Source organism: Tripterygium wilfordii, chromosome 7 (genome assembly GCF_013401445.1).
Source record: "Tripterygium wilfordii isolate XIE 37 chromosome 7, ASM1340144v1, whole genome shotgun sequence".
In the NCBI taxonomy this organism is placed as follows: Eukaryota; Viridiplantae; Streptophyta; class Magnoliopsida; order Celastrales; family Celastraceae; genus Tripterygium; species Tripterygium wilfordii.
This window is the reverse complement of record NC_052238.1, coordinates 3,521,677-3,538,380: the sequence shown is the minus strand read 5'-3', so window position 1 is coordinate 3,538,380 and position 16,704 is coordinate 3,521,677. Positions and strand designations below refer to the sequence as shown.

General features: G+C 36.6%; 1 protein-coding gene across 4 annotated transcripts; it reads right to left on the bottom strand.

Annotated features, from left to right (window-relative positions):
* Positions 1-428: 428 nt before the first annotated feature.
* Positions 429-16,111, bottom strand: LOC120002780 (rho GTPase-activating protein 7-like). 4 transcript variants are annotated; one of them, XM_038851595.1, is made up of 23 exons: positions 15,963-16,111; positions 15,402-15,671; positions 14,290-14,326; positions 13,706-13,782; positions 12,856-12,926; positions 12,701-12,779; positions 12,453-12,597; positions 12,221-12,340; positions 11,013-11,090; positions 10,803-10,858; positions 10,647-10,716; positions 10,248-10,335; positions 9,399-9,642; positions 7,847-8,068; positions 6,216-6,566; positions 5,189-5,238; positions 3,980-4,040; positions 3,812-3,895; positions 2,906-3,019; positions 2,648-2,817; positions 1,901-1,970; positions 1,041-1,247; positions 429-934 (listed from the first exon to the last, which is right to left on the bottom strand). In XM_038851595.1, the coding sequence occupies exons 2-23, from the start codon at positions 15,456-15,458 to the stop codon at positions 752-754; spliced, it is 2,634 nt and encodes an 877-aa protein (XP_038707523.1). In that variant the 5' UTR covers positions 15,459-15,671; positions 15,963-16,111; the 3' UTR covers positions 429-751. The 4 variants fall into 4 exon arrangements, with proteins under 4 accessions (XP_038707523.1, XP_038707521.1, XP_038707522.1 ...); XM_038851593.1 differs by lacking the exon at positions 15,963-16,111 and adding an exon at positions 15,763-15,914; XM_038851594.1 differs by lacking the exon at positions 15,963-16,111 and adding an exon at positions 15,759-15,877.
* Between the last annotated feature and the right edge of the window lie 593 nt (positions 16,112-16,704).

The window sequence follows — 16,704 nt, the reverse complement described above, 5'->3', positions numbered from 1 at the left end:
AGAATGCACACATGTCACACGATAGTTAAGTTTTGCCGTTAAAAGTCACGACTTCATGAGTTGGAAGATTTCTCTTGTTAAACAGGAAATCAATTAACAATAGAAATTTTTTAAAAAAAAGTATTTTAATAAAAAAAAAAACAGAAAACAGACAAAGGAAGCGTGAAATATTTTTTATTTTTTATACATAGTTAAAAATCTAATTTACGTCTATTAATTATTTCATTCCCATGAACATTGAATACAGAAAGAACACTTCCTGTGAACATTATACATGCTGCTGAATAAGCATATATATTTTATCACACCCGAACCACTAGTTCGAAAGGTAAAATGGTTCAAATCCCCCCACATCATTTTTTTAAAAAAAAGGCATATACATTTTATCAGAAACAAAAAAATACTCAGTATATACAATACAGACTCCCTCAAGAAAGATGACCAACCATTACATTCATTCAATACACACCCCACCGACCATTGACACAAGATTAATCCACCTGTTCTCTGTTTACCATGTCTAGGTGAAGAAATAAGCAAGGTTTCAGAGCCAAGTTCAGCTAGAAGAGACTTTCATCACCAAAAGCAAATCACATTATCAACAGAATAGCTGAGTTCAATTTAATTAAAATAACATCAAAAGGCGAGCAACTCTACAAGGGATTCAGGCTATATGCAACGTTCAAGAATATACAACAAAAATAAACAAATCCTTCCTTCCAACTCATTGGATGAGTATAATCATCTTCTGTCAGTTCCATGGAGGGGATGACGGCCTGTAGATGAAATCCTGAGACGCAGTGCCATAGTTTAAATCAAGGTTGTGGAGCTGTTCCATGAGCTGGGAACGCCTTTCTTTGAAGAAATCTAGACGAGTTGTTAATTCTACCAAAGCAGAAGATGCCACCGATGGATGTCGTGGGTAATCCAACACCTGTGCCCAATGTCACAATGTCAACATACTGGGAACATATAAAAACCCATTGATCATCTTTCAACAACTCAACCAATCAATACTAGAGATAAAAACCAATTCCTACCTCTACTGCTCTTGAAGTGGAGGGAACAGAGGCAGAATCAACACCATAAAGCTCATCTACTGACATATTTGTGGATGTCTCGGAAAATTTAGGGTCAGCCACATTCGTTGAATCGGTAAATTGCTTCCGAGAAGATTGCCTGTTACTGCCACCGGTTGCCAGTCCTTGTCCTCTGAAATTCCTCCAGTCTGTTCCCGACAAACTCTCCTGCAACATATTAATTGCATAACTTTTTTTTGTCTTTTGGGTGGGTAGAGACCCTGGAGATGTTTTCATATGATAATGGAAAGCCTCCGTATTAAAATTCATTAACCATATCAAGTGATATACAACAAATTTCCCAATTCACAGCATCGGGATGGCCAAGAGAAAATTCTAGATACTGTAATTGCTTAATGTAATAATGTGCAATATTCACTACGAGGCCTCAGATAGCATTTGTTGCATGCTGATGTATAACACAAAAACCTAAAGTTTGGGAAGAGTCAATTGCCTTTTCCTTCTGAATGTCGAAAGGATTCTATAAAAGCCACCAAGTTGATTGGGACAAAAGCTTTGATGATGATTAGAGAACGGGTGCCAAATAATCAACAAGACAAAGCATCAATTATAGCAAAGAAGATAATTTGATTTGCATTAGCATTCCCACCGTGCCAAGAACTTGGATCACAGCTAGTTCAAAAGGTTTTTAATTTATTATAGCAACTACTGCAATGGTGAATGCCATCAAGAACCAGGAAGCACAAGAGGCGACTTGGCAAGGGAATGGGATGAATGAGTGGTCTCTCCTCCAAAAAATTAAAAGTGCATTCCGTTAAACAATATAACCAACATATGCTCGGGTTATTGTAAAAGCCTACCTCTGTTCTTTGTTTTCTTTCATGATTAACAAAAGCAAGGGTCGCATCAAAATCTTGCTGAAGAAACCTCCTGCAAATGTGGACACAGTTAAAGGACACAGTTAGGATTTGATAAAGCAATTTTATGGAGTATGACCAAAAAAATCACCTTCATCTTTGCTCATAACTATAGCACCAATGATTGCAATTACATTTTGTAAGCAATTTTTATTGTTTGGTCCTTCAATACATATAATATTTTGTAAGCAATGGAATTCAAAATTTCCCTACCCAAATAACAATTTTCTTGGTTCACCGTCAGGAACCATTTCTGAACTCATGAGTGAAACATGAATCAGCAGAGCTTTAAAAGGTATATAAGGGCCATGATGCATGAAAGTTATATTTAATCAAGAAGCTGTTAATCGAATTTCAAATCAAGAAGCTGATGAAAAACCATCATGGGAAAGAAATGTAACATTATTTAACAAGGAAACCATTTGAAAGTAAATGCTGTTAAATGGGAAAAGGTCCAAGGAATGCACCCTTAATTAACAAGGTACCATTTGAAATCAAATTTTAAAGAATGGGGATAGGTTACTTATTTGCTAGATGGAAGTGCGATTTTCAAGTTAGAAGAAGTGGCAGATTGAATTTTAATCAACGTCCTTCGACTACTCTTTGCAAACTCAAGGATCATTCTCCTAAGCTTCAACTTGACGCTAGAAGCTAAGTAATCAAAAAGATTACAATTTGTTCAACACTCACTGTTGAGAAGTATGATTTTGAACATGTTGGTATCGATCAGATGAATCAGAGGGGGAACCATAGTGATGCTGTCTTTGCTGATTAAGTTGCTGGTGGAGCTCAGCAACTTTCTGCTTCAACCTGGCAACATCTGCTTCAGCAAGAGCAATCTCTTCAAGCTCAGCCCTTGTCTTCACATCAATTTAAGTTGTAAGAGTATGCACTTAATAATCAAATGGGGGCAAAAGAAAAGTAAAGCTCCTTTAAAATGTTACCGACTTTAGAATCCATGCTGCGTGAACTGGAAAATTGTCCAGAAGACATGCTTAACCCAACTTCTAATGCTGCTCTGAGATCTCTTTCAGCTTGCAGCTGCTCTTGCAGTCTCGATACCTGTAAAGCCAATTTACAAGTTAGCAGATACAAGTTAAGCGAGTAAAAAGCCTACAAAACCACTTAATTTTCAGATGACAGGTAGGCAGCCACTTTTAAAAGTGTTTGGGTATTTATTGTATAACCCTCTCCCTCTCCCTGGGGAAGATACTCATATTAAACGAAGCTCAATATGAATTTCTCACATAAAATTAAACACAATAATACGCACTGAATCAAAAATTAAGAAGCAGCACTGAGAGCCAGCTTGAATAGATGGCACTTAGTTCTACCATGTCCCATGCTTCAATTTTCAACACTACAAGAGTGTTGACGTGAGGAATTCACTGAAGTACTTAAAAATAGTTCAAGGCCAAAGTCATTTGCTAATTACGATAATTAAAAGAAAGATATAATCCAACGAATTAAGTCTAGAACATAAAAAAAATTCAAAACCTGAAATCCAATCTACAATAATTAACTTGTCAGTTAAACCATTTGACATCCAGCTTTATTGGCATTTAAATGCATCTTTATTTAACACTTAATGCCAAAAATTACACCAAGAATGGAAAGAGAAATATGGTAGGGTAAACAACTCCCAAGCACAAGGCTTCCACAGTGAGCGAGGTCAATGATAGGTAGGATATACACAGACCTTACCCCCACATAAATGTGGAGAGACTGTTTCCAACAATTGAACTCAACAATTGAACTTGTGACCTATACATTGCACCCCACATGCTTGCCTATGAGAAAAAGTAAATCCTAAAAAGAAAATGATAGTACCTGTAGATAGAGAGAAGAACTTACATCTTGTTCAAGTGCCAATCGACGCTCGTGCAAGGCTTGCTTTCTCCTCTCCAAGCTGGCTTGCAAAATTGCATTTCCCCGAGCCTATAATAGATAATGGCCAGTCCAGTCAGTAACAACATCAATATACTATACCCTTAAAGAAAAAGTTGATACAAAACAGGTTACCTCCTTTGCGATCCTATTCCTCAAGTCATTCTTTGTGATTTCAAGCCTCTGGATAGCTAGCCTAAAATCAACACACCAAATTAGAACTGTTTGCTTTACTAGCATCAAGCATATTAAATAGAAGAAAAACCTTTTGAACTAGATAATATTTATTGGATACAGAAGTTGAGTCCGTAACCAGGACCTCTTTGAAGTTTGAACCTTTTGAACTAGATAATATTTGTGGATACAGAAGTAGAGTCCGTAACCAGGACTTCTTTGGAGGGAGGGAGGGAGGGAGGGAGGGAGGGAAGGAGGGAGGTAGGGCACTGGAACTAGGTTTACAATGGTTCCCGCATAACATGATAACTAAGATGCCTGCTGACATGTGAAGGAGAATAGCATTAATTAACGGAGTTGAAAAAGGCGTTCTGATTCCAAATAGGAATATACGCGTGTAACTTACCCCACCCATTGAAGAAACAGAATGAATGGAAAAGAACAATATCTATACATTCAGGTAATAAGACTGTTATGCAAAAGTCATTCTTCAATCTACGTTTACAAGAATAAACAAAATGCACTTTCCACCCTCCAGAGATAAGTTTTAAAGTCTAAGACAACCAAATCATATTTGGACAAGCTGGAAAAGAGAGTCTCCCTGTGTTTGAACTCCTAATTGAAAAGGGGAATATGTTGATTTCCCCATTTAGTAAATCGGCATACATGCATATCATTAGCCCTGAAGCTTAAAATCATAACCGATCATCCTTGATGTCCCACAGAGAAGTGAGGAGCAGCCCTAGCTCAAGTGATCAAGCTCCTCATTGCTCTGCCTAAGGGCAGGGGTTCAAAAATGCTCATCCCCATTGAACAATAATAAATAATAAAAAAAATCCAAAGGAGTTTGGGGGAAGAGCATAGTAGATTATTTGGGAAGTTATAAAACCATACCGATGACCTACTTGTCATCTCGAGTTTCTAAACTCCAAATCACACATTCTTAAATATTCAGATATTCATCCTTTTTATAATTTGAAAAAAAAAATCATAGATATTCATCAGATCAATATCAAAAGAAACTCAACGTTGAGACAGATGTGTTAATTTGGGCTTGTATTGTGTATGACAGCAGGTGATAAGAGCCATTGAGCAAAAATAGGATTTGGGCATGGTTTATCTAAAAGCACATATCAACAATGTAAAGAGAAAGCAGATAGTGGTTCTTACTCTTCTTCTCCGGATGAATCAACTGATTCCACCGAGAGCGTCTTCCTAGCCTGTATAAAAATCAATAAAAACTATCAGATGGCAAACAATTGTATTCCAATAATCAAGGACAGAACACTATAGGTTAAGTAAAGAATGAATTGCATGAAATGAATATAACGTTGTGCAATAATAATTGGTTTCCATCTTGACCATTCCTACCTACCATAGAGTGGTTCACTTTGATTAAGCCCTCTGAAAGTTCAAAACCGGATAAAATGGCATTTTCATGTTAATAATCCATCATTGAGAGCATAGGCCAGGTGTTTAGCAACTTCACCATCCAATGAAGTAACTCAAATCATTTATGCATTGAAATTCATAAGGAAATTTAACCTTTCAGTACTTGAATGAGTGATTACTCATTGTCTTCTTTCATTCCTCTCTCTTTTTCTCTCTCTTTTCTTTCTTGATAAAATTTAAATTATGCACACATACATACATACATAGGATCAGATATAGCCATATGGATGTACCTAAGACTATATATTCAATAAACTGGTCACTGTGATGGAAATGCTTAAAGCCATCCCTCCAGACCAGTTTAAAGTTACACAATATTAAAAAGAGTAGCACTAGTTCACAAAACAACAAAAAACAATATGAAAGCCAAAAGTAGGATTAGCAGCAGAACTAGATAAAGTAAATCATCCCTGTTAAACATAATTAAAGTGACATCAATTAACTCAAGAAGGACAAAGTAACAAAAATAGCACTAGCATAGATGCACATATGACCCAAGAACAATAGCATTGACCCAAGTAAAAAAAAAATTAATAAAACAAAAATAATCAAATGTATACAAAAGACAACAGCACAGAAGAATGAAGTTTTCAAAACCTTTCAATAGTTAAGGGAAATATTTAACAAATAGGATCCTAGAAAAGCTTATTCATCACGTAAAAAATCTCGCACCCAATTTTATGCCATGTTATGCATGTAATCAAGAGACATCATAATAGAAATACACCAACAAGTTATGACATACGCTGTTCCTTCCCCAGAATGTTGACCGCTTAGGATTTAGATTGGAGACCGTAACTTTTCCCACTGGCTTCTCTGCAGATGACTCGAGTCCAGAAACAGATGCGGCATTCCCAGGATCCATTGACGCTAGAATCTCCCCCATTGATCGGTAAGATTCTCCACCCGGTAAAACAATTGGTATGTCTGTCTCATTTATTGGACTTTCATTTCCTTTAGTTATTTTACCTTGTTGCTCTAACAGTTGAACATTAGAATCTCTCATCTGTACAGGATCAACAGGAAAACTTGAACTCGCTGCTCGAACATTATTGTCTTTGGGTGATCCAACATCTGAATCATTACCCTCAAATACCTGAAATTCATACAAGTTAATTGAACACATCAACAGAAAAAAAGATGCAAAATAACTTGGATTACTGTTACAATGACCATGAACAGTGTGCAATTATTATTCTAGAGACTAGTGAGCAGAAAACTTGTATCAGAATCTCCATGTCTATCTAGAGCAACAATCATAGCCATGATGGCATGGAAAATATGAGGTACGACAAGTCATGCTGGATAGTTAGGATGGTAAGGGAGGTTCCTAGAGAAAGGTGCAGCAAGATGAAATATTGAATTAAGGGAATATTGTTTTAACCAGCGCAGCCAGGAGATCCCTAACACAAAAACCAGTATGAAGTATGAACCATTCTAGCATGCAATTCCATATCAATGTGAACCACAATGGACCCCGCATAAAAGCCATGAAGCAAACCAACTCAGAAACCAAGTTCAAAACAAATCTACATTACTACTGGCGTTAGTGTTCATATACAACACAAAATGCTGATAAACAAGTAGATGCTAGAGGGAACTTGATTTCATCATTTCAAATTAATCAGACCAGACTGATTTAATTGATCCTCCAGTGTCTCAATTTAAAATCGACATATATGTTGTGAACTAGATGTACGTTTGACCCAAAAGAATTAATGATTGTAACTCTCACATTTAGCATCATTCATAAGACAAATACAACATCAGATCTTAAAGCAAGAACAACATTTTCCTTGCAACAGATTCGCAGGAGACAAACTTTGGTATCTAAAGGAGTAGGAGCTAAAATGTAGCATGGTGCTAATGTAAATACTTTTAGATTACTATTGTACGATCTTGCTTCGGATGCTTCAAAAATCCAAGAGGATAATTTTATCTCACCCTATATTAACAATATTTGTTGAATGCTTTCATCTGGTAAAGGAATTCCATAGAGGTGAGACTTAGTTTAGGGAGCCGAAATTTACTGTTAAGCAACAAGTGAATGACCACATCCACATCAGGGCTTTTTGAGGATAAATATCTCACACTGTGTTAAGGGGTGGGAGTTTCTATCACACTGAAACCAACAATCTGTACAGATGGCAAGATACATCATTTATGGTGCTTTATCCAGCGTGAAAAATCAAAATTACCAGCATCAAATTATTTCCAATAGAACACAGTAGCAGATTGAGAATCATAAGATACACAGTTTGTAATAATCATCAAGTCCACATGGAGGGAGGGCACATGAAAAATAGGATTGTATGAGCATGTGAGCAAATGGAAATGTAATAGGAAGGAGGAATTTGGGAGGGGAGAGAGAGAGACCTTATAGTCATAAAGATCGCTGCCATCATAACCACTGCTCTCACTCAATTTTCCACTGAGTACACGTCCGCGATCATCATCTGTGTCTTGATCAACTTCATTTTCTGCATCATGGTAGTCGTTATCTTTGATATCAAGATTCTCGTCATCAGTTGAATCTTCACTACCACTGATTGCAATCCGAGAATCAGCTGAAATAGAACATCTTTGTAGATTTTCATCCTGTAGCAAGAACATATTACTAAGCCCCATTATTGTGACCCATGTCGAAGCAACGGCTCTAAACTTTAAATAGGAAAACCCTAAAGATGCTGAAATTCAATATCAAATGTAACATATAGATAGCTATTTCACCATTGAAACATAAGACCCAAAAACTAAAGACTCATGGCACCATAGCCACTGTTATAAACAAGTTAACAAAATCAAGTGTCACAATCAGCACACGACAACTTCCATGAAAGCATGTACACACTCCTATTCATGTCTGCATCACCCAAGACCACTATCCTGTCAAAAGGTTAATAACCAAAGTGTTGTTATGCGACAATGGTCACACATGCTAGCACATATATGATATATGCCAGCTCCTTCCATCCCCACCTCACCCCCGCGTCTCTATTCTCATATAAACCACAAAGTCTGTCTAAACTTCAGAGATGTGGGAGTTCCTATTCATACAAAAAACTGCAGGCCTCCACAACCCTAAAACTGTACAAAGAGACTATTAGTACTCTCAACTTCAAAAATAAGCAGACATTGAAGTTTAACAGAAATAACTAACACATTAAATTTGAAGTACGTGAACATGTCGTCACCACAACTGAAGAGTGAGGAAGGGAAATGTAAATAGTCTCACTGCACTGCTGGGAAACTGTTTTTGTGGTCTCAAACTGTGGCACATAGTCTGCAATGAAGCAACTTTAGCACCACGGCAAAGTTCGCCCTCAAAAGTTAAACCTAGTGCACGAGACACCCGGCACCATTGCAAAACATTTTCAAGCAAAATCTCGGCGCTTGAGATCAGTGCATGGAACAATTTTCGTTTTGCTATTTCCCTCTATCTAGGAGAATAAAACAAATAGAGGGGGTAAAAAATAATAATAAGGACATCAACATTTTTTTAAAAAAAACCACATCTGAAAGGAATTAACTATACATTTGTTAAGGTTAATAGATGCTACCTTTGCAAATAGAAAGGATAAATGGTTATGGCAAGTTCCTTGATGCTAGAGCTTAAAAAGCCATTCATGCATTTCAACAGGGAGAGATATAAGTTGCTAGGGATGCAAAAGAATAATTTGCATTTGAGAAGGTTGGCCCATTTTTGGAGTCAGTTTTAGGTCGTCGCCTCGTCGGTGATATTTTCCCAAAATGATATGTCTTTCAGCTAGTAATGCCATAATGGAGCAAAAAAAATTTATATTTCATTACATGCTATGCCAAACTTCCTCCATTCTGTTATCAGATCACACAATCCCATGGTTGGCCATAAATTAAATGAAACAGCATCCAGTTCCTAGATCGAAAACACAAGCTGTGAGCAACTTACATCAAAAATATTCTCATATTCCTCCAAAAGAGTTGTGACGATGGCTTGAGCATTGTTAGCAGCATTAGCAGCAGCAAGAAGCTGGGCAGAATCATCACCATTAACCTCATAGTCATCCTCCAACTCACATTCGCCAGCTAACAGAGGACGTAAGAGCAAGGGTGCCATGCAAGTAGCCACAGCAGATGCAGTCATTCGATTCTCATTAGCGTGAGAAGAGATTGTATGCATCATCTTAAGAATTCTGCAAATCAAGCATGTTGAAAAACCCGTCCAAATAGACAGCAATCTCTTTTAATGAAAAAACGTAAAGAATCTAAAAGGTAGCTGAAGAAACTCTAGGCATTTTCCATTTTTCCCACATTAGATAGACAAGTACAAAATGCATATTTCTCCAAGTGTCGAGCACCTATTAATATGATAGACTCCATAGTTAAAGCTCCTCTAAAGACCCTAACATCATCTTTAACTTTCAAACTCTCAAGTCAGTTGATCATTTTTTGTTTATATAATGTAATACAATCCCAATGTGGGACTTTTTCATAACAATAAAAACTGGATGCTAAACTGGCATTTGAGAGTCTGAGACTCCAAAGAATGTAAGAAATAAGCAAAATAAATTCCTAGTAGAAAATTTTCAGAAAGAAACTTTAACATAAAAATAGCTTGATTAAGCGCCGTCAAAATTTTCTAAAATTGACTTTCACTGAGTTTCACATACATCACGGACGAATAACAAGTCTACTCTGAAATAACTCTCCTCAAAACAAAGGAATTTCGAAACCGCTACAGATTCAAATGGGAAAAAAATGCAAAACCTATCACTCAAAAAACACAGGGAAATATTACCTCTGTAATAAACGACGGTTAGGTTCAGGAAATGTATCCAATATAGCAGAGCGCACTGCATTAATCCGTGCTTCTTTCCGATCAATTTCTTATAAAACACAACAGCAAAAGTAAATAAATAAATATCAACGTTTGACTGTTACTTTAAAATAAGACAATAAAATAAATGGGCAAACATAAAACCCAATTAAGCCCCTTCGGAAAACTTATGGCCGTCAATGAAATGCACCCAAGCTCCTCCAACACAAATTAATGAGAGAACTTTCCCAAAAAAAAAAAATAGAATAGATATCAAAAGCCTGCTAGCAAATATGAACTCTAATCTCAGTGATTATATGCAAATTGAATAAATATATATACATCTATATAAAAGAAGAAGAAGGATTTAAAGGAACTTACTATAAGCATCTAGTAAAGCAGTACAGCAAGAAGCTGGAACAGGTGATGACGGTAGCTCCCTTAGAACATGCTACAGAAGAAAAAGGCCAGGTTTAACATTGTACTCATGGCATTCATCTAATAGTCACAGATGCATCAGATAGTGGCGTGGAATACCTTAACACAGTCACCAACAACATGAGCATCTTCGTCAGATTCAAATTCAGTCCTGCCTGGAAGTTTAGTTGAGAATATAAGAATTAAGTAACGGAGAACCCCAATTCATAAGGCACCATATATACAGATTACAAACTAAAACTTGCAGACACAATATAGATGAATGACTTCCTTCCCTTCTACCTTACAAAAGCAGATAATAAAATCTACCTTGCTCATACTCATGAACCCTGCGTTCCACTACCTCCACATCTGCAGACTGCCGTAAAATTCCTTCGACTTTAGTTCCTGTTTTAGTTATAGAACAAATGTTGATAAAGGCAAAAAGGACAAGGAATTGTAGGATGGAAATAGATTGTAATAAAAAAAACTTCCTAGTATTCGGGCCTTTGCACTTAATCTCATGGTTTTCCAAAATCGTCATATGACTCATACTGACATCCATGATTCTAGCACTATTTACACAATGTTAAATTAAATGAATTAAATAGTGTGCCCAATCCCCATCATGAACCTAGATTCAAGAATTTGCATGAACACAATAGATAACAACTGCATATACAAAACTTGCATCTATCAACACTAACAACCCTAAGCAAAAACTGTGATGACCCTGAAAAACTGCAAATATGCCCTTGATATAGACAAGAATCTTTCCATTCAAAAATTTTACAATACATGAAAATTGCACGACCAAAATCCCAAATTGTCTACTCATTACATACAGGACTAAACATCTTTCAATAACTGATCCAAAAAAAATCTTCATGCAACTACCCAGGATTGGCGAAAAGATAAGTAAAAATTAAAAGATATGGAAACACTGTGCAGTGGATGGTGAAACCCAAATTAATACAAGGGAAGCAAACTAATTGCAAATGGTTTCATGCACTTTCCGTAAATGAATGGCATTCATGAAATATGTTAGAAACTCGGAAACATACTTATATTTATCTTAAACCAGCACCACTTAAACAACAATCTTAAAATAACAGGACAAACACTCAAATACTACTTGGTTTTGCCAGTCCTTTAAGTGACAAAACTAATACATGCATAATGCAGAAAAGCATTTCAACTCAGCATACTAGTTTTCTTCTTCTTCTTTTTTTCCCCACAAAGAACTCATCATATTAGCTGTTCTCAAGCAAAGAAGGTCCAATAAGTCGACAATAGGCCCAGTGAAATCAACCAAATAGGTAAATAAGCCACTCAATTAATAATTAATGTTAAACAGCCAGGGTTAGAGAGAATGTGAGGGACAGTGGAGATGGCTTCAATGGTTACAGGCTTACAGCACCCAGTTTTCTCCACAGAATACACTACTATACGCAATAATAAATATGATATCAAAATACTAACATAAGTGGGGAATAGGTAATAAAAATATTTAAGATAAAAGGGAAAATACAACTTACCGAACTTCTCAAGGAATCGAAGGGCTTTCTCAAGAAATGATGGACCTCCATCAATATCTTCAAGGGCAAGCAAAATCGGCCTGCCAACAACTAAAGATTTGACCGGCCGCTTGTCCCTCCCTGCGTAAGATACGCAAAATCGGCAAATTTACAAATAAGCAACCTGGTGACATCAGATTAATGAGAAGACACCGCGTAAGTAAATAAAAGACTACGATGGAGAAGGACCAACATTGATGGAAAGACGCTTCAATAGCATCACTTGTGTCACTCCGAAAAATTCCATTGTGTCCCATAACAAGGGCCGCACTTGGTGCTTGTGCAAGGGCATTTTCCAAGGCTGATTTCCACTCGTACAAATCCTCTGATGTCTCAGCCTTGAATTAGACAATAAAGCATCCATAAAATAAATAAATAAATGGCTACAAGAAAAGTAAGTTTAGCTATATAAAAAAAAATAATTAAAAATATGTGAGGCACCTTAAGTGTGAATGCTCGCCCGTCACGTCCATCAGGAAACAATACAGTCAACAATTTTTTATCCTCTCTAACAACAACACTGCAAGATAAACAACAGCAACCATAAGCCACAATATTCAGGAATTCTACTAGAAGAAAACCATGGCTATGCGTACCTCCCAGAATTGTTCAAGTCAATTCCCCCCAAAGTCAGGTTTACCTCACCACCTTTTTGTGGTAGTGCACTCTGCACAACAAGCAAAGATATGAGTAAGTTTAAATTATTCATAAAATTGAAAAACGTATGTATTAAAGGTGAATGAAGCTAGCTTGATTGAGCAAGATGGAGACACAAAGTTACTTAATCACCTTTCCTTTCAGGAGATATGCTTAGGAGAAAAAAGTGTTGTTCATGTCACATGGTGCTACGTGTATAAGAATGATGGAGAGAACATAAATCACTTGTTAATTCATTGCCCCCCCCCCCCCCCCCCGCCCCACCCGCACAAGAGATTAAGAGAGTTTGGAATTGTATGTTATCTGTGGCTATTTCATTTTAGCTTTAAAAAAACTAATCAAAGACCTTTGAATTAACCTAATAACCTGAAGTCTTAAAATTACAAAGGGAAAAAAATGACTATTCAAGTAAGGATTTTCTGCATCATTACCTTAAACAGACAACTTCTTACTCTTTGATCTCTTCAGTTTGTTCCAATAACAATACTTACAGAAAACCTAATCGCCCAAATATTTTCCACCTCTCTAAAATTCACCATAAACTATTACCCAATTTTCGATCATAGTACAATAAGCCATTCTTATTGATGGTAGAGCATTTTGCTCTCCAACCCTTGCATGCAATGACTCCTTATGCTCCTATTACAAAAGGTATGTATATGCACCCACACAAAAAAAAATGCAATTACCAGCAGTTTCTCAAACAGTCTGGAGCTCCAAAAAGATTTAATTTAAAAACTCACAAGTAAGAAACATTTAAATAAATTGAGACAAAGGAGAGACACTAACAGGATCATTTTTAAAGAAAACCAAGGAAGTTCGTGTAAGGATAAACCAACGCTTCTTCCAAGACTTCCATCCTAATCCTGCAAAAATTCAATACTAACTTGCCTGAGGACAAAATACACACAAGTCTTCAATGGATTCGGTATACTAATGTCAGTTGGAATTCTTTTCTTTTTCCTTTTTTCCCTTTGTTTTTTGGTGAAATTCCATATCCTCTAGCAAAACTAAAATAAAATCATATAAAATATCCCGCATAAAATTAGTGTACTCAAGCATCTCTCACAATATTATCTAACCCGGTTCAGCAGAGCTGATTGGCAATTTCAGAAGAATAATTACAGCATGTGTGTAAACTTTTCATTGCCCTCATAAATGAACAGCAAGCCTCATCTAATTAACTCAATAAAAGCATAATAGTCGTCTAATTTGGGCATAAGATCGACATACACCAAGGATATGAAATTAAAATAATGCGTCCAAGCTTAAAACTTGTTTTCGTACACAATGATGGCAATTACTAAGATATAATTGGTTGAAAGATCGCACAACGGATAGAAAAGATTTAAAAAAGAAAAACCCTTACAAACCTTTCGAAGATATGAAAAGGGGGCCACTCTTGAAAACCTGTCAAATCATTCCAAACCATAGATGCAATCAGCATCTGCCTGGTGTTCAGAAAAACTAATTACAGAAAACATATAGATGCAAATGAAGTTCCTAGGTGATTCAGTAAGTGTAACAGTAAAAGGAAACCAGGCATTCAGTTTACTTCAAATTTACAGATAAATTCCCTGGGGATTAAGTATTGAATCAGAATAACTAATAACCATATTTGGTGTCGATTGTTTCACCAGTGGATGTTAGCTAGTTGTCATACAAGTCAACTGTATCAAAAGTTCAGAAATACTTGAGCACTATTTGAAATTCAAACATGTGGCGAACAGAAGGCATGTTTCTGGAATTCAACTTCTGCTGTTCTGCAATGGAAAGGAGCTCTTATAACGTTATTTTTTGGCTCCATAAATCCCACTTTCAGGTCCAATGGAGCCCAGTTTGACACAAATAAATAACAACATAAGGAGGGTAGGAGATGCAATCATGCAACTAGACAACATCGCACCCAAAATTGAAGTCAACTTCATATAACTGTCTTTGGTTTATGATCCAATATTGACCTAAGTTAATTGGCACAGGTTCACTGAATTAAAAAGAAAAAAGAAAAAAAAACCTCACACCATCAATTGACACACCCAATGGTGCATTCGAATACACAAAAGCAGTAGCTAATAAGGTATTTTGGTTAGTCCGAGAATGTCAGGATGAAACGTTATCACATCAGCAATCTTAATTCAGGTATTATTCAATCAAGATCCAACCAATTATGTTTTATTTTTCCCGGTTTCCCGTCCATTACATCAAAATTATCATCAAGGGATTCAATTAGGGAAAAAAAAAAGTCCATTACCCTTATCCCTTCTCGCCCATACGACCTCATTCAGAAAGGAAAGCGCTAAAATAGAAAAATCGTAACGAATTTTAAAATTCCATAAAAGCCCCAAAATAGGAATTCTATTATGCAAGCCTTATGCCTTGTTTTTCATGAGTTTTAAAGGACTTCCCAAATAAAACCAGAACTAGATAACATAAAAGATCCACGATATTATCTTCTTATCAATAATAATACGAAGAGAAAACATACCGTATTAGCAGCTCCCGGTCGTGGCCGCTCGAAGGAAGCCGCCAAAGTCGCCGACATTATTTGCGGATAAACATTTGAAATTCCACTGCCCGCTCAATCAAACAAACAAGTCACCTAGAATGCCAAGCATTGTCAATTGAATATTGACCGCCTACTCCGAAGAGTCCACCACACAACGTAGGCGAGTCCTGCCTCAGCAGATCCAGGACTTGAATCCAGCAGAGAAAATCCGGCAAGATCTGAGTTGATAACGAAGCTCTTAGGGTTTTGCTGGAATAAACAACAACAATATTAACAATGTCAATAATATCAAAATCATAAATAAATAGTACCAACTAAAGCTAACATACTCACTACCTACATAGGTAAATAATTTGTAAATAAATACGTTCGCCTCTCTAGTTTTCTCTCGTTTTCCTTCACTTTCTCAAGTTTTCTCTGATATTTTTCTTTTCTTTTAGCTTTCACGCTCGCGTTTGTTTAATGGATTAGGTAGGAATGGATAGTGGTTGCCGTAGTAATATGATAATCAGACAGACAGAAAGTATGCATAATTTTGACCTTCACCTACCGGCGAGGTTAGTGAAGGCGGTGTAGGAGATCAGATACAACGAGTTACACTCAAACCCTAATTAGAAACCAATCAGAAGATGCAACGTATACGAAAAGACTGAAACAGAACGTTATATAACGGTTCAATTGGTCTACACTGCAAGTCTTGCAGAGCACACTAAGAATTGGAAATCCTTATTTCCTTGTCCTAAAAAAGGCAAGGGACTCCTTAAAAAAAAAAAAAACAGAAACGGCACAGGACTAAATGCCAGGTCACGCGCCAAACTACCAGTGATTGGAGCGTGACGCGGGAGAGTGGGGGTCTGCAAGTGTAGTGCTGTTTTTTGTTTTTGTCTCCCCGTTACTAAGGGGGGTAAATTCGTACTTTTGACGCCTTGTCATTACGGTGGCCCAATCCTCAAATTGGGCCAGGATAAGGTGGGCTCGACCCAAAAAGCAGAGCCTAACTGCACAATTTTAGTTTCTTTTTTATTTATTTTCAAATTCAAATAATTCTTCTTACCTTCTACATAGGATTTAGGGGCACTGGGGTTTATCATTTAAACAGTAAAACATATATTAAAAAATCTATATAAATTAAGGGATTTGAGTTTACCATATAAATGAAGGGATTTGAATTTTGAGACAACTTCAGGCCCTTATTTTCCTCCTTGGTTTTACTTTTTGGGGTTTTGGATAATCGTAATTCTAACATTCCACTAGTTTTATCTTCACATGCTTAGGTACATGT

What these genes read in the sequence shown, in the direction of transcription:
- LOC120002780 (XM_038851595.1), bottom strand. Translation starts at nt 15,458, where the DNA reads ATGTCGGCGACTTTGGCGGCTTCCTTCGAGCGGCCACGACCGGGAGCT. An exon ending in GATTCATCCGGAGAAGAAGA is followed by an intron (nt 4,041 to 5,188) that starts GTAAGAACCACT and finishes TGTTGATTTTAG; the next exon opens with GCTAGCTATCCAGAGGCTTG. An exon ending in GGAATAGGATCGCAAAGGAG is followed by an intron (nt 3,896 to 3,979) that starts GTAACCTGTTTT and finishes TATCTATTATAG; the next exon opens with GCTCGGGGAAATGCAATTTT.